Raw genomic sequence first — 21170 nt, 5'->3', positions numbered from 1 at the left:
ATTCCTGCATCCTCTCTCATTTAAACAGGGAAGCTGTTAATGGCAGCAGTCTGTGACACAATAAAATAACTCATTTAATAATTCTGACACATATTTCACAAGTGTTAACAATCTTTAAGTGTTATCTTACATTTTCACAAACGTTGTCTTGTGTTTATTTCATTTTGTTATATTTTAAAAACATTGTACCACAGTTAGAGTGCCACATAACTCCTTACCATTTCATTAATTTCTTGTCCTCATAAGGGTCCTATGTAGAAAGATAAATATTTGTTTCTATAAACATGTAGTTATTTTAATCCATAATACAAAACAGTATATTTAACCCAGAGAGGAAAGGGGTTGTTTACTCTGTGTGTATACTAACAGACACCAGCAAAACTACCTGTGAGCGCTATTGCAATGGCCCATAAAAGAGTATTATTGCCCCCTCGTGCCCGAGTATGGATTTGCAACATAATTCTAACCAGGTCCAACTGACATCAGCTATATTTTTCATATACGTACTTTGTAGTATAGATGCATTTATTGTAAAAATCAAATGTGTTCATTATTTTCAAGTTTGATTCTAAAAATATATATGTGGTTAAATTTAGCAACTCGTCACAGGAGGCGTGGTCAAGTCACACGTAAGCAGATGTCATGTTACTATGGTTACAACATAGCCACGGCCAGGTTGTTCATTTTGCTGTCACTAACCTGTGTAAAAAACAGGTCAAAAGTCCTACAAGCGCCGAACCTTCTCTCCACCACCGTCGAGGTAATGCAGCTCTGACATAATATGTATACAAATATCATGTTGCCTTCAGAAGTGGGTAAACGCCAAATGAAAGGTTGCCCGTAGGAGAACGTCGATGTAGCACTTTTTCCACTGTTGTTTCAAAATAAACACACGTCGCTTGCGAAAGACCAAAACAAACAAATAATGGTTAATATAATAATAATAATTAATATAATAATATTAAAACATCGTTTGATTTTTAAGTGGTATAGTTAGGTCCGATAAAATATTAAATTGAACCAGAAATGTACATTAAACTGCAAACATTAGCAGCTTTTATTTCGAAGACTGTCACAAATGTCATAGGAAGTGCAACCAATATGGGAAACTTTTCCAAACATTGCTGTGATTTTACTATCACGATTATTTATTATTTGCCTGCATTTGACTTGCTTCTGTTGTTTGCTAATGTATATTTAAAGAATACGCACAAGTGTGTTGGTAATGTTTCATTGGTTCTATACAGTCTGCGCTAGCTTCGCTGGTTAGCTTAGCAAATGGTGTCCGGTGAAGCGCTCTTCGGATATTTACCGGGCCGGTGCACAGTTGGTTTTCAGGAGGCTTGACAGACGAGAGCATGTCCGGTGACCTCGCTGGAGTGTGGGAGGTTGCACTGAGCGATGGAGTCCACAGGATCGAGTTCGAACATGGCACGACCACCGGGAAGCGGGTGATATACGTAGATGGAAAGGTATAAGTCATGCTTATGAACAAAGGCAGCCAGAGAGCTGCTCGAGTTTATCTAATTTTGCGTCCTGTTGCAGGAGGTGCTGAGGCGAGACTGGATGTTTAAATTGGTGGGAAAGGAGGCTTTCAGTGTGGGCAAATTAGACACCAAAGCAACCATCAACATTGATGCAGTCAGCGGGTTTGCCTACGAATACACCTTGGAGATAAACGGGAAAAGCTTAAAGAAGTACATGGAGAACAGATCAAAAGTCACGAGCACCTGGCTGCTTAACCTGGATGGAGACGATTTGAGGGTGGTTTTAGGTGAGACCATGAAGACTACCCAACTGTAATGTGATCTAGTTATTGTATCTAATTAATTCATGTTGCAGTTTTTGTCGTGGACCTTAGTTCACCCAAGTTTCATAATGTTCCATTTCATTGACTCGTCCATACTGCTCTGCTCCTTCATTGTCAAAGACAGTGCATAGTGATTTATGCCTTGTTAGAATCCTTTGGTTTAAGCTTGTTAACCACTTTAAATCCTGATCAGGCAAGTGTATTGCCTGAAATAGGCCACACCCAAGACCAACATATGTGTTTTCAAAACTCAACGGTCAAACAGATCTTCTCACAATACATACAATATATACAGTGTGTATATATATATATATATATATATATATATATATATATATACATACACGTATATGTGTGTGCGTGTGTATGTGCAAAACATTTACACAACTGCTTATTGTGTTCACTTGTATTTACTGCTTTTTGTCTTACAGAGAAAGACACCATGGATGTCTGGTGTAATGGACAAAAGATTGAGACAGCTGTAAGTACAATGGCTACAATATTATTAATATTTCAGACCTTGTATTTTGTATAGCAGGTATGCATTTTTACCTCCCAAAACTATGCTGACATGTGGTTTGTCTCTGTATAATATGCATAATTTGACACTACTTCCACCACTACATCCAACACTACATCACTACTGCCACCTATGGACAATTTGGAGTCGCCAATTAACCTAACATGTTTTTGGAATGTGGGAGGAAACCGGAGTACCCGGAGAAAACCCATGCATGCACAGGGAGAACATGCAAACTCCACACAGAGATGGCCAAGGGTGGAATTGAACTCGGGTCTCCTAGCTGTGAGGCCTGCATGCTAATCACTCGTCCGCTGTGCAGCCCTTACTTGGTTTTATTTTGCTTATATACACACCTTTTAACACGGACTGGCGATTACAAAAAAACATTTATGAGATCTCTTGGGCTTCATATGAGGGGATTGTGCCACATGAATCGGACAAGAAGCGGTAACAGTTGGAGTTGTGGCAGGTGTTAATGGAGGACCTTGGCATCATGTTATGTCCGTTTTGTGGAACACATTTGACACAATTTTGTTGCACAATATTGTTCTTACCTACGGAAGGAACAGATGTACTACAGGAGTAGTAATATAAATTCAAATATTTGAATGAGGGTATAACAGAGGTACAATCCCCTTGTCTGGAGTCTAAATTTGCAGTTGCACTTCTGAGCCACTAACATTAACCGGAAAAAAGAATGTATCAACTACCCGGAGCTGATTGGTCCAAACGTTAACAATTCCTATAATTTTGGGATTTGCTACAGTCGCCTTTGTAATTTGTTTTGCTTTTTGTTAACTTGTTTTGCACTTTTTGCAACAAGTATGATTTGAGCATTCCAAACAAAAAAGAAACTATTGTGTCTTCACACTGCTCTGCTTGTTGGTGCAGGGTGAGTTTGTGGATGACGGCACAGAAACCCACTTCACTCTTGGTGACCATAACTGCTGTGTAAAGGCTGTGAGCAGCGGGAAGCGGCGAGATGGCATCATTCATACACTTCTAGTGGATGGCGCCGAGATTGCTGAATGCACAGAGTGACTGTCCGTTGCGTTTTTTTTTTAAATCCAAGAACCACAAATGTTTTACACTGTTGTGATCACAGATTACTTGACTGAAATGTTGTATGTCCTAAATAGCTGCCTAGAGATGCAAGATGCTGTCATGTAACAGGACCTGCTGTCTGACAACACTGCAAAAACATTACACTGTAATTGTGACAAATATTGACAGAATATAGTGCCATATGTATTTAATCTTATTTCAGTTTTCTGTAATTGGGAACAAGAACAAGTTGCATTTAAGTTATGCCTCGTCAATATATCTGCTGTCATCAAAACAGACTTTGTCTGACTCCCTGATCAATTCCAATAATGAGCTGGAGGACTAATCACCAGGGCACAAACAATTCTTTGAAATTTGCTATCTATTTATCTGCTATCTGTACTGCATATGGGGATCAGTGAAGCATACAAGGTTATTCAAGAGTCAAATTGCATGCCAAATATGACAAATGTTGGCAGGTCTGCAATAATACTGAAATTCCTCCCTGCCCCATTATATTGAAACACTGCAAAAATTGCACTGCTGTTTTTCATTTTCATATAAAGCCATGCTCAGGTGGTGGTTTGACCATTCAGTTTGTAAATATTTCTATTTTTGGTAACCGCAGTAAATGTAAAATCACAAAACTTGTTAGTAAACCTTAAGCTATCATTTTAATTCCTGTAATTTTCAGCAATAGTTGTGTTTTGTGAATGATCCTGTAGGTACTTTACTAATTTATAAAATTATGGTGAACTTAACTTTGTAAAATGTATTTAAAATAGTCTGTGCTTTGTAAGTATGACATACAGTCATGGAAAAAAATATTAGACTACTTTGTTTCTTCACTTTCTTGTTCATTTTAATGCCTGGTACAACTAAAGGTACAGTTGTTTAGAGAAACATAACAATGACAACAAAAATAGCTCATAAGAGATGTTTTAGAAGTACAATGTTATAGTTATTTATGTAAGAATATAAGTGATTTGGGGAAAATTAAGAAAAAAATTGGAAGTTGCCAGATATCTTTTATTACCTATTTTATGTTATCATCATTACATCTGTTCAAACAAATAAACCTTTGGTTGTATCAGGCATTAAAGTGAAGAAACTAATGATTTTTTTCCATGATTGTATATTGTGGTTGTTTTTCCAAATTCTATTTCCATTTGTAAAGTAGCAGAGAAGTGCAAAATGTTTATTTCTTATATATATTGTAGAAAAACAATAAAAACTAAATAAAAATTGTGTTTAACTCCGATTTGTCTCACAATGAGTTAAGATTTTGATGGTGACTGGTGAAAGGCTGACTTATTTTAAGTCTCCAGAGACCATGACCTCTTATTGGTGGTCTATGCCTGCATAGCATGAGGACACGACCCAACAGTGCTCTTTTTGAACTGTGTTATAGAAAGTACAAACTTTACACTGCACACAAGTCTTTGCTGTAAATCAAGTAAAACCAGCGTTCTAATCAATAATATTCACCATGATTTTGTCATTGTGTAATCACCTTTATTGCTAGGAAGGGCACCTGCTTTGAAAGCAAATCTAATCAGGCATTTACACATGGCACCACCTTTTTAGTGGTGTAAAATAAAGCTTGTCATCAATCAATCACTCAATCAAAATATGAAGGGAGAGGGTTGAGTAAGCCAACACTGCCACCAAGTGGCCAACTGTGGATGCACATCATGGCTTTAAAAGGCCTACACAAGACTGACTTTTTTCCTCAAGCTTTCTTGAGGTGGACAAAAAAATATTTCTTTGAAATAGGACAAATTATTGGTTATATACAAGTTGTAACTGCCTAAGGCATCACCTAGCTTTGAAGGTCAATAGTCATTGTAATAAGTATTTCACCACACTTTCTTGTTTGCGACATTTGTTACTTGAGTTTTCAAATTATTTCATATTTGCATTGGAAGTTACAAAAAGGGTTGATCTCACAGATTTTTAAAGAAAAATAACTTTGGCCGGACTGGAACCTCCTCCGGGAGGCCCCATTGTATTTCGAGTCAAACACTAATCTTTTGTGTTGGATTGGATTTTTAATCCTATGCCTTAACCTTTCTCCCACAGCACCTCAGGAAAACACACATCCACTGATGTTCAGGGTTGATACTACTAAACAATTTTCTCCAGGTCAACAGTCTGTAAAGAAGCAAATTCAACTGAGCCATCAAGAACCATCTTATTTTTTTGTTCATTCATTTTCTACAGCTTATCCTCGCGGGGGTGCTGGAGCCTATCCCGGCTGTCTTCGGGCGAGAGGCGGGGTACACCCTGGACTGGTTGCCAGCCAATCACAGGGCACATATAGACAAACAACCATTCACATTCACACCTATGGACAATTTGGAGTGGTCATGTTTTTCTAACAAAAAAGGTCATGTTAATAATGGAATATTTTAAATATACTGTATCCAAAACAAGTATATAGTACCTCTATGTATAAAGATTAAAGGGGACCTATTATGCCACATGTTGGCATGTTAGGTTAATTGGCGACTCCAAATTGTCCATAGGTATGAATGTGAGTATGAATGGTTGTTTGTCTATATGTGATATATATATTGTGATTTTTTTTATTTATATATTCTTTAAAAAACACGCAGGGGCGAAAAGACTATGATTTGAATGAGACTTAACAGTAGTTTTTGCTTTTGTTTACTTGTTTTGGACTATTGGACTTTTACTCAAAAAATGTAAGTAATAAAAGGGGAAGAAGGGGAACCATTTTTAAATACTGACATTGTCTAGTTTATATATCATTAAAGTAGTTCACAATTGTGTGTGCTGTTTTTTTCCAAAAATCTCTGACCAACAAATTAAATGGGTGAAATCACAAACTCATTTAATGCTACTGATAATATTCACGTCAAAAGAGTCAGTATCGTATCAGTATTGTTACTTGGTATCGAGTCGACACCCAAAATGGCCAGTATCGCCCACCCTGAGTGCAGGTGTGTCTACATACCTCCCGGTGCTCTCCAACGCGGAAGTGTTTCGGTCTACTTTCACGCTGCACCCAAAACATATCATGGCTTCCAAGAGGAAGTTCTGACAAGGGCCGGTGCCAGCTGTATTTTAAATGCTGTTTTAGATATCCTGCTTGCGTCCTGATGTCTTCTCATGAGTATCCAAGCGCCCCGATGGAGGGACTCGACCTCAGCGACAAACTATCCATCCACGGCAGCTCGGAGAAACTGAACCCGTCCACCGTCAACCGCATTCTGACTGAATTTCTGATGTATTTCATCCGGAGCGTAGTGGTCTTCTACCCCGTCTATATAACAGGATACCTGGGCCTCAGTATCAGCTGGGTGCTGCTGTGCATGCTGATGGTCACTTGGTGGAAGAAGAATCGACAGTGGAAGGACTCCAGGATCGGAACCGCCATCGACTTTGTGGATAATGAGACACAGGTGGTCAACACGGAACTGAAGAACTCCCTACAGATGGCAACATGGGTACGTAACGTGCATTGCTTAGGGATTTGAGCTGTCAGAAAAGCCATTTGGATAAGATATATTTTCTTACCATTTGACCTTATTTGCATGGCATACCAGAGTTGGGCAGATCCTTAGCTCTTTACCCGGAGCCCCTCTACCACACCCACTTCAAGAAATTGCATTTTAAATACACTACCTGGCCAATATTTAGTTGATTATTATTCCTATATTCTCTTTTTGATGGCATTTTTTTACCTTGACATGGTTCAACTGCCATTTGTGGGTTTTTTTTTTAGAAGAAAACATAAATCAGCCATATTGGATCATTGTCAAAGACATAACCACATTAGGACAGAAGCAAACATATACAGAAAGGTGATTGATGACATCATCAATCTTGATATCCATATTTGGACTCCCTCCTCCTGAGCCCGTCAATCAGCTGGGGGCGTGGCCAACTGTCAGGTCCATCAAATTGGCCAGGCAAGGAAGTGCAGCTGATAAGTGACACCGCACAGAGGTCAGCTGACCCTTCTGAAGAAGACTGTAGATGACAGTCTAAACATCCATCCATCCATTCATCTTCTATGGCGCTTATCCCCATTGGGGTTATGTGAGAGCCGGGGTACATGAGTGGTCGCCAGCCTGTTGCAAGGCACATACTGGATAGACAATCATTTACAGTCACATTCATACCTAACCTATGGACAATTTAGAGTTTCCAAATAACCTAACATGCATATTTTTGGAATGTGGGAGTACCGGAGTACCCGGAGAAAACCCACACATGCAGGAGGTGAACATACACAACCGAGACATTTCCAGATAAAAAAAGTACAGTACTAATACAGTAATCCCTTTATATCACAGTTAATTGGTTCCAGACCCAACTGTGATAATTAAATTTCCTCATAGTAGAATTTCATATGGAATGTTTTTTTATGGTTGGACAGAAAGAGCCTGTTTACAACCTTCACATTCAATTTTGAACATTATCAGAGGCCTCTAGACATGAAATACCACCGTTATTGTCACCTTTCCACTCACAGTACCCAATAGAGTAGACATAATAAGAATAAATAAGACAGCTGAGACATAAGTAAAGATGTCGCTGTTCATGTCCTCCGGTGCTAAGGGGTGGTGGACAGGAAGTGACGTCAGGGGTTCAGACTGGTGCAGCAGTATATACAACATATAATACTGTAACAAAACGGAGACAGTGAACGAAAACAGATGAAAAATATTGAAAATAATTAGAATTTTTTTTGAAAATATAAATTTTTTTCTGGCAAATGTTGCATTAATTTCAGATGTGAAATTTGGACCACTGCAGTTTCCCCACTGTCCCTCCACCTTTTAACAATGTGTTGGACCAGACCTCTCAGCATTTGCATTTGTAAATAAGGGACAGTTTCAAGAAATTAGGGGGAAATTCAGTTTTTTCCAGAATTTTTACCAATTTCTACACATCTCTTTTGTACAATCTAGATGGATCGAGTGTTGTCAGGTTTCAAATTGTGGACTGTGAGTGTTGTGTGTCTTTATTGAAATGTGTAACCATTTTTTTCAAATGAATTTGAACATATTCAGCAGGTGCCTTGAAGGTGATTCCAAACATCTACAGTATTTCTAATTCTCAGTTTTGATACTGCCAAAAAAAAGCTGTGGTAAGCCCTAAAGAATATTGATCTACCATTCCACATCGATTTGAAGTCAAATTTGACAAATGGGTTAACAAATGCATTCATAATCGGGCTTGATTCTGCACATGTATTCTAATCGAGAAGCCATCTTCATTATTTTTCTATCATCCTGCATGCCACAATCCAGTTATATGATCTACGAGAAAACACTTCCAAGTAATTGTGTTGTTTTTTTTCTCAAAGATCCATTTCACTGATGTGGAGAAAGTCGAGTGGGTTAACAAGGTAATGTATCAGAACATTCATTTTGTGTTTCCCAATCCATAGTTAAAGGGGCTTTACGTTACTGCCAGCATTGTGACAGGGCGATATAACATTTCGTCTTCTGGCATTTGAGATCATTTCAAGGCTACTGATTTTTAAAAGCCACTCCAAGCAGTTTTAGTCTTTTTTTTAATTCTTAAGAGACATTGTTTTTATGTTACCGTAATTTGGAAAGTAAAACTATGATTACAAATGAGTAACAAATGGAACATAGTTCAAAGTCAGTGCATGTGTTGGGTGCAGGAGAAATTGAAAACAAATATCATGTAGTGGTGGTGGTGGGGGGGGGGGGTATATAATAATGATTTTATTGAGGGTCTTGTAAATTGTGGCCCGTGTTTCAGTTTTTATTGTCCCGTGGCAGACTGCAAAAATTGGAAAAGTAGTGCAAGAAGGCGCAAGGCAAAGCAAAAAAGCTGAAATGTTGATACCAACAACACAAAATACTATATATACTTAATGTTTTTAGCCTAAAAAAACCCAAAACATATATATATATATATATATATATATATATATATATATATATATAGGTGGCCCCTTTGCATCCTTTGATTTTACCCTAAAGTGCCCAATCGGAAGCTGGCTGATCAGAGTCAACGTCAGTGTTGTTGCAGCAGCTAACCTGGAAATACTGGTACTGTAGTAAATAAAGGCTTGAAAAACTCAAGTTTTTCAGGATTAGTTTTTTTTTTTTTTTTTTTAGTCATCATGTCCCCTTAGGGGCTCCGCACCCCAGACTACACCCAAAAGAATAAACACAATGAATAATCACATTAATTACCTTGTGTTTGAATGTTATTGGGTTGTGCAAGCAGTCATAATGCTGATCCTAATTCTTGAAGTATCTCAGATCTTTCTACCTGTGAAATGAAAGTGAGTTATTGCTGCTTGGTAAAGCTTGTTTCTTATCTTCTTTCAGGTATTGGAGCAGGCGTGGCCTTTTTTTGGGATGTTCATGGAGAAGCTCCTTCGAGAAAACATTCAGTCAGCCGTCCAGCAATCTAGCTCAGAGCTCAAAACATTCACGTTTACCAAAATCCACTTTGGACACATAGTGAGTCTAAACCCATCTGACCCTGGTTGAAATACTACATTATTCTACACTACATTCATTCATTCAATACTACATAATTTCAGCCGCTCCGGATCACTGGAATGAAAGCATACACCCATGAAGTGGATCACAGGGAGGTGGTTCTGGACATGAATATCAGGTTGGTTTGACATTTTATTTCTGCAAAGTACAATATGGACCCTTACTTTATTACATGTTTTTGTTTTGCAGTTATGAGGGTGATGTGGACATCGACGCAGAGTTGAAGTCGGCAATCACAGCTGGTGTCAAGGGACTCAAAGTAAACATCCCATCATTTTATTTGCCCGTGAACCGCGCATTAGAAGCTGACAGTATACAGCACTTTCCAGTGTTTCTGCAATCATTATCTTCAGGTTCAGGTTAATTTAATTATAACAGAAGAACACGCCACAAAAACGTATTTGTCCTCCTGTCTTTCATGAGCTGAACTCTGAGTTCTGAAAGCTGCACACAAAAAGCATGATTACTGCAGCTCGGAAGTTTATGTCTCATCGTATTTACAACCACATAATAAGTGAATTTCTGTGAAGTATAGTTAAATATTATTAAACTGAATATTTTTGTCGATAGAGCGTAGAAAACCTGACCTGACTTTCCAAGTACAGTTTTTTCCATTATCAGAGACCATTACACATGAAATAACACCCCTATAGTCACCTTTACACTCTTTGTTGACACCACATCATGCAACACTAATACACAGGCTACAAGATCACTGCAGGGACATACGAAACAGCTGCCGCTCGCAGCATAAGCAAGCTACGGATCTAACTAGTTAGCCTCCACTAGTGTTTCAAACGGAGTGGGGAAAAAGGACAAAGTAAGAAGCAAAGAATGTACCACTTCTATATGTCTGACATGCCATCGCTGACTCCGTGTAAGCTAATGTAATATAATGTCATGTCTCATCAGTGTAACATTACTGATGCCCAGTGATCAGAAATGATTTTTCAATATTTTTGGACTAATACCGGTCCATAGTCAAACATTAAACGGCAATCCTTTATTTATTAATTTGAAAAGCTCTGATAGAGTGAGGGAGAGATGTTTGAATTGTGATGTAGCAAGGGACGACTGTATTGCTTTTGTCAATCTCATGAAATATAATTGAAGGAGAAAAAGTTCCTGCTAGTGTTTTCAATCTTCCAGCTCCAGGGGATGATCCGGGTCATTCTGGAGCCACTCATTGGTCAAGCACCACTCGTGGGAGGTGTCACCTTTTTTTTCATTCGCCGGCCTGTAAGTCCCTATGACTTGTCTGTGTGACACACTCACATGTGCCATTATCCATGCTGTACCTCTTTTATGTTCCTTCAGACCCTTGAAATCAACTGGACTGGCATGACCAACATTTTAGACAGCCCTGCTTTCAGGTGTGTTCTTTCTTCTGCCTCTACAGTCTCTATTTGGCCTCCCTCCAATCCCTGCAACATTTGGGTATTTTATAGCGCTCTCACCTCATCTGCATACTTTTAGTTCCTTGTCTGAGGGGACCATCATGGACATCATTGCCTCTCTCATGGTGTTGCCCAACCGCATGTGCTTTCCGCTCATTGACCAAGTGAAAGTGGACCAAATGAGGTTTCCACTGCCTCGTGTACGTTAGTAAAGCAAAAACACTGTAGAATGATATGAATGAATGAACTTTGATCTCCACTGCTGCTTTTTAGGGGGTGGTGAGAGTCCATTTATTGGAGGCCAGAGACCTGGTGGCCAAGGATACGTACATGTTGGGTTTGGTGAAGGGCAAGTCAGATCCATATACAACTCTCCGTGTCGGCGACCGAAGTGTCAAGAGCAAGACTGTCAAAGAGAATTTACACCCCCATTGGGGGGAAGTCTATGAGGTAAAATAATACTACATTACAAGTGGTCCTTGGGTGCTGTGATGTAAGTCACGTTTCGGTGTAAGTCAGCTCTTCAAACTAAAGTATACTTACATTAAGTTTGAAGTCACTCACACTGTACATAGAACACATGAAGGACATGTAAAGTACAGTAATAAAATTATAAGAATTAAATTAATCAATAATAAAAATATAGTGGAACCTGGGTTATATCTCAGCTGACTTCGGGCAAGAGGCGGGGTCCACCCTGGACTGGTTGCCACAGGGCACATGTAGACAAACAATCATTCATACCAATTTAGAGTAATCAATTAACCCTACATGCATGTGTTTGGAATGTCTGTGCGGTGTCAGCAAATGCTGTAGGTTCAGAACTCCTTTATTGTAACACCATAATTCAGTCAATGTGCAAGCAGTAGCCAGTGTCGCTTTTGATTTTCATTATGTCAACAACCGCTAGCACTGTATGACATGTCTTTAGATTCAATGTATCTCTGCCATGCTTTATAAGTTAGAATTTATTTTGTGGTAGATGTCTGATTTCGGTATGTGAAACTATATGTGTATGTACGTGAAACTAGCGGCTCCTTTAAGAAAATGTATTAATTGATTATCGGTTTATTACACAAGGTTGTAGTTTAAATATTGAATTTAGTAACATGTTTTGTGCTTATGTGCAGTTTGTTGTCCATGAAGCCCCTGGCCAAGAACTAGAAGTCGAGCTATTTGATGAAGATACGGACAAAGATGACTTCATTGGAAGGTACTGTACGAATGTGATACTGTTGTGACTAAAAATCCAAGTCCTTAACATTAATTCAACTTTTGAAAGATTAAATTATGGAAAAAACATACATGCATGTATTATTTAATATTTAATTAATATTTATGTCTAAATCTTTGTAGTGTAGTGAAAGTATTGCATGTACTTCTACTGTAATGCGTTACGTAGGTTACATCCCTGCGTTGTAGCGATTCATTGTATGTGCTTTCTGTGCAAGGTATCACCTTGATCTTGGAGAAGTAAAGAAGCTGAAAGAAATGGATCAGGTGAGCTTTTTGTCTCAGCAAAAATAAAAGAAGTGTTTTTTTTTTTTTTAAAGCTGCTTATGCAGTGTGATACTGTATGTATATATTTTCTTATTGGTGTATCTCACTCTTATGTACCAGTGGTTTCCTCTTGAGGGTGTCCAGCATGGAGAAGTTCATCTGAAGCTTAATTGGCTTTCCCTTCAAAGTGACTCCACTTTGCTGAAGGAGGTACTCAGCTGCCCTAATGCTGCTCACACATTTACATCAGGGCTGTCTAAAGTGCGGCTTCAGAGTATAAAATACCACATGAAAACACACCACATGTCAACAATCTGCCATAAGATCAAAAGTCACACCTTTTCATTGTGTGTCCTGCAACTTGTAGTCACTTATTTATTATAATATTATATATACAATATACATTATATATTATTCTACATGTTTTTTTAAAATGTTAATTCACACTGACTGACTTGAACCAACCCTGCGACCTTAATGAGAATAAGCGGCATAGAAAAAGGATGGATGTATGGCATGAACCAATGAGTGAACATTTGATTTTGGTTATGTTTGACAACCTCTTATATCTACATATGTGAGTCAGCAAAACCGAGGGGAGTCAACATAAACGGGTTCCACTCTACTAAATTGTAATAAAGCATCTACTTGACCGCAAATACAGTAATTATTGATTTTCTATATGATTGTAAATACATTTAGACAGTATGGTGGTAATAGCCCTACAGATGATGTTTCAACATGATTTAATTCTTTTCCAGTCTGCTGATGGCTATGCCGTTGCAATGCTTGCAGTGTATCTGGACAATGCCTCAAACCTCCCTGTAAGTAAATTTCAATATAGTGTATGTGAATTAATTGACCAATGGACAACAAGGATGTGAAGAATATTCACGTACTTTTCTATAGAAAGACCACAGTGAGATTGAGCATCATCAGAAAAAGAAGCATGAACGAGAAGCTCGGGTAAGACAATTGTAATGTTTCAGTTGTGGAATGTTATTAGATCGCAAGTAGTCCTATCCACAACTGTTGTATCAAGTTTCCTTTGTCTTATGTCTCTCAAGCTGGTATTTCCTGTCTGTCGACTGCATGTGTGTCATGTTTGTGGGTGTGTAATTACCAGCTTATGTTGTTGTTGCCACAATTCCTCTTTAGTTCTGATTTTTATATTTTAAGAAAAATAATACATACAGAAAATAAATGTGTTCTTTATAAACTTAACTTAAGTAACTTAATTAATGTCATTGTAATGAATGTTATTCAGATAAGACATTAATTGGGTTGGGCTTTATGGTTATATTTCTGACTACTACTGGTCAAAACTAAAAAAACACAACATTATGATTATATTATATTATTATATTATATTATCACATTCATACCTATGGACAATTTGGAGTCGCCAATTAACCTAGCATGTTTTTGGAATGTGGGAGGAAATCGGAGTACCCGGAGAAAACCCATGCATGCAAACTCCACACAGAGATGGCCGAGTGTGGAATCGAACTTCTGTCTCCTAGCTGTGAGGCAAATCTTAGCGATGGCCTCAATATACTGCCATCTGCTGGCCATTTACGGTACAAATACAGTCACGTTGAAATCCCTTGACGCTGTTTTATCAAACCTAACATTTTTTTGTGAAAATGTATATGCATGTGGACTCATCTTGAAAGAGGAACTCACTGAACAGTGACAGTTATTTTATAAACTGTTCTTGCGTACAATATTTGGACGAAGAAACCATCCCACTTCGCTGCAACATGTGGCAAATGTATAAAAAAAATTCCAATAAGATGTCACCTTTCAGGTTGTTTAGCCTGGGTAAAATGTGTTCCAGATAGTGTGGAGTACATGCTGTCTGCTGGAATGTATGGAATCTAAAACGTTCCAACCTGTCCGCTTGAGGCCAAATGTTGATTTCAGCAAAAGTTTTGCTATCACAAAAAACATTTCCACTTATGGAATTCTAAAATGTATCCTCACATTTAGGTTTCTGTTTTATTTATACCAGGATATAAAAGATCCCTCACACTGACTGATTTAGCTTTGTTCACAGCTCACAAGGAAGTCTGCCGGTCCAAGCTCCTATGTGGAACTTTCCATTGCAGATGAACATCGAAAAAGCAAGGTACCTCCGACAATGTGCACAATGTATAAACCCAATATATCTTTGTTTTGTTATGAAGTCACTTGTATAACCATCTGTACCCTCTCTTCTAGGTTGCCTTCGCAACCAAAGACCCAGTGTGGGAAGAAGGCTTCACTTTTTTTGTTCATGATGTCAAAACACAGCAGCTTCTTATTCAGGTTTGCCATTTAATGCTCATACTCTAAATCAGTGTTTCCCAACCGTTCAGTTTCAATTATTTAAACAACCGTGTGTGCTCTTATGCTAGGTCAAAGAAAATGAGAAGAAGACACAACTGGGTGTTCTTCGTCTGCCCCTCAGTCGCTTCGTCAACGTCTCCAACATGACACTTGACCAGCGCTTCCTGCTAGAGCAGTCTGGAGCAAATAGCCAGCTCAAACTGAAGGCCACTCTAAGGGTGGGCACTCCCAGATGACCATATTTAGTAGCTGAGTTCTGAACCAGGCATCTCCCACTTTAAATTTTTTCACTTCCGATCTATTTCTCGATATCTATATCCGCAGGTGGTATCATCAATTTCTGATACCAATACTGGATTGGATCCCTATTGAGAACACTACACACAGCTGGTCATTACAAGCAAATATTATTAATACCTCATTTAGAGCTACTTCTACATTAAATGTAGTTATGGTGTTCCAGGCCCATTTGTATGTAAACAGACATAATTAGGCAGATGATGTTTTTTTCTTTACCCGTCTGTACCTTTCTGTTTGTAATTTTTTCAGTAATCAGTAACTCAATCCCTGTTTAGGTACTTACTCTGGAAAAGCCGCCACCCAAAACGATCATCACTCCTCCTCAAGTCCAACAGAGCAACCCAGGACCTACTTCCGCATCCTCCATGTCAGCACTTTCTTCCAAAACAAGTCCTGTCAGTCAAGCCTCATCTGCAGACAGACCAGCCAATCCTCAGCCCGGCTTTATGGATGACTATTCAACCCACCGGCGTGGTTCCTATCTGGCTTCTGAAACCTTGAGGCCGTCACCTGCAACAGCAAACATGCGGCGCTACGATTCCCACAGCCTTCTGTCAGAGAACTCACTGGCTTCATCCCGCTTTGACCTGGCAGATGGAGCCTCATATCCAGAGTGAGCATGTGGTGTTGTTTTGTTAATCATAAAGTGAAATTGGTTGAGAAAATTCGAAATACAATAGAGCCTCTGAAGTTGAACACACTTTGTTCCGGGACCCTCTTTGAGCTTGGGTTTTTTTTATTTCAAAACATAGGAAACGCAGTATTGGCTCCAGATACAGTTGTTCCTTGTTTATGGTGGTTAATGAGTTGGCCCTTCTTTCAAATGAGTGCCATACTACATAATGTGTCTTTCAGTGCTTTTTCGTCTTTTATTTGTATTTTAGTCCACTGAGGCATGTTTATGCTTGAAAGTGCTTAATATATGCCGTAAATACATGTTTGCTTAAAATACTGTTTGTTTAAATATGCATTTTTTTTTACTAATAACAGGCCATATTCAACCATGAAAGTACCATTATTTATTAATGAATATATTTGAAAAAATAAATTGAACAATTTCAGCCTTGTTGTGGTAAGAGCCGACTTTATAGTGTATGTATACATATAAGTCTAAAATCTTTCTGTGTTTAATGTGTTCTAACATTCCTGCATGTTCATGATCACCACAGGGCCCTCCGTAAACATCGGGGTTCGTTTGGGGAGATCAGCCTCACTGCACGCTATGCCACTCTGCGAAATAAACTTGTCATCATGGTTCACTCCTGCAGGTACAGTACAAACCCATACACCACGCACAATGCATGGTCAAAGAGAAACACAATATACAGTACCCTGACAGACATCTTTTGTGTCTACCTGAAGTATACATTGCAAGTAGAGGCATTCTTAAGTTACAGTATTTGTTCTGTCATTAATTTGCTACACTGCGTGTTCTCATTTGAGTTAAGGGTGAGCTGGGCTGTATCCCAGCTCACTTTGGGGAAGACACCAGTCATTCCTGGGGCGCACATAGATAAACATCCTTACTCCCGTTCACACCTGTGGACAATTTAGAGCATGCAAACATGCATGTTCTTGTCATGTTAAAGGAAGCCAGAAAACCAGGAAAAAAACCCAGACTGAGAGGCCAACATGGTAACCAATAGGCCACACTAAATTACAGTAGACTCTAGGGGGTTAACGATTCCTTTTAGTAACGATTAATTTTAATAACTATTCGAGTCGCATCATGATTTGTGGTTGCCAATGTGATTCAAGGACGATACTGTACGTTGAGAACGATACAATTCAGTAACTTTAAATTGATTCAGTAACTTTTTACACAAAAATGTAACCAGTGTGACTGTGAAATAAATACCTGGATACTGGACAGTGCAGGTGAAGTTTCCTAGAATCACATTGTTTTTTTTTTGTAAGGGAATCGGGTATCAATTACTTATTTATATCAACAAAGAAGTAAACAACAATTAATGGCAAATACATTCACATTTTGTTTTAATAAAGTGCAACCAACACTTCAGCTTGAATTAACAGGAGCTTCTGGACTCATTTTCAATATTGAATACATTTTCAATAAAAGTACAGGAATTGCAACCAAAATTTTTTTTTGACACAAAACAATAAAACGTTGATATCAAAATAAAGTGCAACCAGCAGCTCTTCAGGTTGAATTAATAGTAGGTGCTACTTGGTACTGCAGGAGATGCCTGGACGGTCAGCGTCTTAATATGTGCTTAGAGAGATTTGTCTTGCTACTGTATTTTTTTAAACAATTGAAGGATGCAATCTGTTATGCACACTTGTGGGATACTAATTATATTTAAAAAAGGAGTTTATTTAGGAAAAAAATAGTTTAAAATAAGCTCCATAGCTCTAAACACAGGATACACACTGAATTTGCAGTGAAAATGACCTGGCATGTTTAATTGCTGTCCATAGGGACCTCTTTCCCTGCAGTGAAAATGGCACAGACTCCTACGTGCGTCTGTATTTGCTGCCAGACCAATCCTGGAGACACCGCAAGAGGACCCATGTCAAAAAGAGGACTGTCAATCCGATCTTTGAAGAAAAGTAAGCTCTTGGGCTTGGGTTGAGACAAAATGCACATGACAGCTGGTGAATGTGTCTTTGTGTGGGCCTGAATCTGACACATGTGGGTTATGGCACTACTGAATTGTGTATTCCGTGCTCGGGCTGTATGTGGTGATATTCACCTGTTCTTTCATCACAGGTTTGAGTTTGATGTGTCCCTTGAGGAGGCCCTAACTCGCACAGTGGATGTGGCTGTCAAAAACAACAAGATGTTTCATAGGCGGGAAAGAAAGGATATTGGAATGGTATGCTATCACGGATATCCCGGCACATGATCTTCAATTCCTTAAACATTTGAAATGCTTACTGACACAAACTTGTTCTATATGGTTTGATGAGGTCACACTAGATTTTTTTTAGAAAGTATTTTTACATTTTACATTCACATCTGCATATATACATACAAAACTATAGTGAGACCAGCCATGTTGTTTGGTCTAGAGACAGTGCCACTGAGAAAAAGACAGGAAGCAGAACTGGAGGATGCTGAGGTTCTCATTGGGAGTGACCATGGTGGATAGGATCAGGAATGAGTATATCAGGGGGGCAATACATGATTAGAGGCCTTTGAGATAAAGTCAGGGAGGCTAGACTGAGATGGTTGGGACATGTCCAGAGGAGATAGAGCTGCCAGGTGGGAAGCGTAGAGGAAGACCAAAGAGGAGGTTTATGGATGTAGTGAAGGAGGACATGAGGGTAGTTGGTGTGAGAGAGACAGATGCAGAAGACAGGGTTGGATGGAGGAGATTGATTTGCTGTGGCGACCCCTGAAGGGAAAAGCCGAAAGACAAAGAAAAAGACTCATTCACATCTATATACCTAACTGAATTTCCTGCCCACAGGTACACGTCATTCTTTCCCAGCTGGATCTCGTCAAAGGTGTCAAAAACTGGTATGGTTCACTTTCTTCTACTTAATGCTAAATGCCGTTTACTGCTTTTCAGCACTCACGCTTTTCACTGTTTTACTTCACTGTGGTACTTTCACATGACCCTTCTGAATTTGCTTTCACAATGTGGGAGTTAATTTTCCACTGCATGTTGTCCCCCCCTTGGTGCCAGCGCTCTTGTCAACATGAAACATGAAGCACTTTCACAGCGACACAGGAACAATGGGGCACATTGTTCCTTGAGACTTGGTGTATGTTTGTTCATAATGTTACTATGAGCTCAGCCAATTTTACTAATGGAGGAAACTAGTGCTGTAACAATTGTATCTCACAAAAGTACATTTGAGCAATCTCACTTTTATTACAGTAAATGAGAATATGTAACCTGTATAAACTGTAGAGTAGTCATTGTGGGTCTTGTATGGCAACACAAAACGACTACTAAGAAAATTGCCTCCAGTCAAGCATGGTAACATCATTGCCTGGGTGTGCATAAGGAAACATGAATTGTACTGTGACGAAGCGAATTAACATTCCTTAATTATAAATGGGATATTTTTGTAGTCCGAGCATAGAAAACCTGTTTGACCTTCTAAATATTGTTGTTAATATAATTAGAACCCATTATACAGTAAAGTCTCGTTATATCAATATTGTCGGGAGTCGGAAAAAATATCGATATAACCAGACTGTCGATATATCCGATCCTGTGCCGAACTGCATTAAAAGTGGGCAATAATGCACTCGACATTGTTCTATACTATAGAACAATGTCGAGTAGCTTAAATCAATCTTTGCTTAAGGATTTCAATACCAAAAAAGAAGACGGCGAACTTTATTTTTCACACTTCCACCACCAGAGCACAGCACACACACCGATTCCCGCACTTCCTGGTTCACAGGTCATGCTCAACCCGCCTCACATAGCTGGCCAAACACATGCCTGCAACAGAAGAACCAACTGCGTTCGTGGTTTCTCTCGTGTGTATAGAATCTATACACACGAGAGAAACCACGAACGCCAGCATGTACATATGAAAAACAGTGATTATTGCAAGCGATAAAAAGATATCTGAATACAACACAATTAAATACATGTATTTGTACGCTTGTGTCTTCGTTGGAATAGGTGTGTATGCTATGTCAGTTGGTTCTTCTGTTGCAGGCATGTGTTTGGCCAGCTATGTGGGGCGGGTTGAGCATGACCTGTGAACCAGGAAGTGCGGGAATCGGTGTGTGTGCTGTGCTCTGGTAGTGGAAGTGTGAAAAATAAAGTTGACTGGAAGCAGCCGTTCGCCGTGTTCTTTTTTGGTATTGAAATCCTTAAGCAAAGATTGATTTAAGCTGCTTTTGTATCGATATAAGCAGACCAAATTGGCTGGCGGGAGATGAAAAGGGCATCGTAGTAACCGGATTATCATAATAACCGGGTATCGTACTAATTAACGGAACTAATTATATCATAAAAGACTAGAAATTTGCCAGGAAATGAAAATAGTATCGTAATAAGCAGTACTTCGATATAACCGATATCAATATAACGAGACTTTACTGTATATGAAATAACACCCCATAGTCAATTACGCACTTGTATTGCCATCTATCAGTGGTGTCCAAAGTGGCAAAATGTAAAAAGAAGACACTAAAATATTGATGCCCATTAGTAAAACACAGCTTTGTTTTTAAATTTATATGAATATTCACCTTTTAATAATTTGTCCTTTTTTTCTTCACAAGGTACAAGCTTGCTTTACAAGGAATGACGAGACCAAGCACATCGGGGCTATAAAAGTCTGTTTGTAGCTCTTCAGTTATTCTGCAAGTTTACAAAAGTTGTATTAAAATCAATCTCTGGACTTGACTGTTTCATTTGCTTTCTAATGTTTGAAATGAAAAGCTACCAAATCCCGTTATGATATACAGTATGTTGGCATACATACATGGTCGTGTGCTCCAATTCTGTAGCTGTAAATGTTGATGATTTCGTTTGACAATCATGAACCTGGTTGATGTTACTAACGAAAACCTTTCTACTTGTTGACCGAATGATGAGAGTCATTAATGTTTGTATTTCTGCTGTTTTAATCAAGAGCTTTTATCAGGACCCAAAAGGGAGTCACTGACAGCTATTAAAAAATGAAAAATAAAGTATTTAATGCACAGTGTATGGAGTGGGACTCGTTTCATTATTTCGAAAATACAAATATTCTGACATTCTCCTGCATCTAATTGTTCATTTAGTGCAATTTTGATGATTGATGAT

The 21170-nt window shown here is 38.7% G+C and overlaps 2 protein-coding genes across 2 annotated transcripts; both read left to right on the top strand.

Moving 5' to 3' along the window:
- The first annotated feature begins 658 nt into the window (after positions 1–658).
- faima (Fas apoptotic inhibitory molecule a) lies at positions 659–4599 on the top strand. The gene is made up of 5 exons (XM_058082324.2): positions 659–760; positions 1342–1472; positions 1546–1774; positions 2242–2291; positions 3225–4599. Exons 2-5 carry the CDS (start codon positions 1359–1361, stop codon positions 3372–3374), a joined length of 543 nt encoding a protein of 180 aa, XP_057938307.2. The 5' UTR covers positions 659–760; positions 1342–1358; the 3' UTR covers positions 3375–4599.
- A 1823-nt stretch (positions 4600–6422) lies between these two features.
- On the top strand, positions 6423–21095 carry esyt3 (extended synaptotagmin-like protein 3). The gene is made up of 23 exons (XM_058082933.2): positions 6423–6850; positions 8719–8760; positions 9722–9856; positions 9940–10016; positions 10088–10157; positions 11048–11137; positions 11216–11271; positions 11375–11495; positions 11569–11745; positions 12426–12508; positions 12747–12795; positions 12916–13005; positions 13557–13619; positions 13705–13761; positions 14855–14926; positions 15019–15105; positions 15195–15344; positions 15702–16039; positions 16596–16694; positions 17866–17997; positions 18158–18263; positions 18861–18910; positions 20645–21095. The coding sequence occupies exons 1-23, from the start codon at positions 6503–6505 to the stop codon at positions 20694–20696; spliced, it is 2544 nt and encodes an 847-aa protein (XP_057938916.2). The 5' UTR covers positions 6423–6502; the 3' UTR covers positions 20697–21095.
- Positions 21096–21170: the final 75 nt, after the last annotated feature.

Source organism: Doryrhamphus excisus, linkage group LG12 (assembly GCF_037039965.1).
Source record: "Doryrhamphus excisus strain RoL-2023G ecotype Guam linkage group LG12, RoL_Dexc_Guam_v1.1, whole genome shotgun sequence".
Lineage (NCBI taxonomy): Eukaryota > Metazoa > Chordata > Actinopteri > Syngnathiformes > Syngnathidae > Doryrhamphus > Doryrhamphus excisus.
The sequence above is the reverse complement of the archived record's forward strand: the minus strand, read 5'-3'. Positions and strand labels throughout refer to the sequence as shown.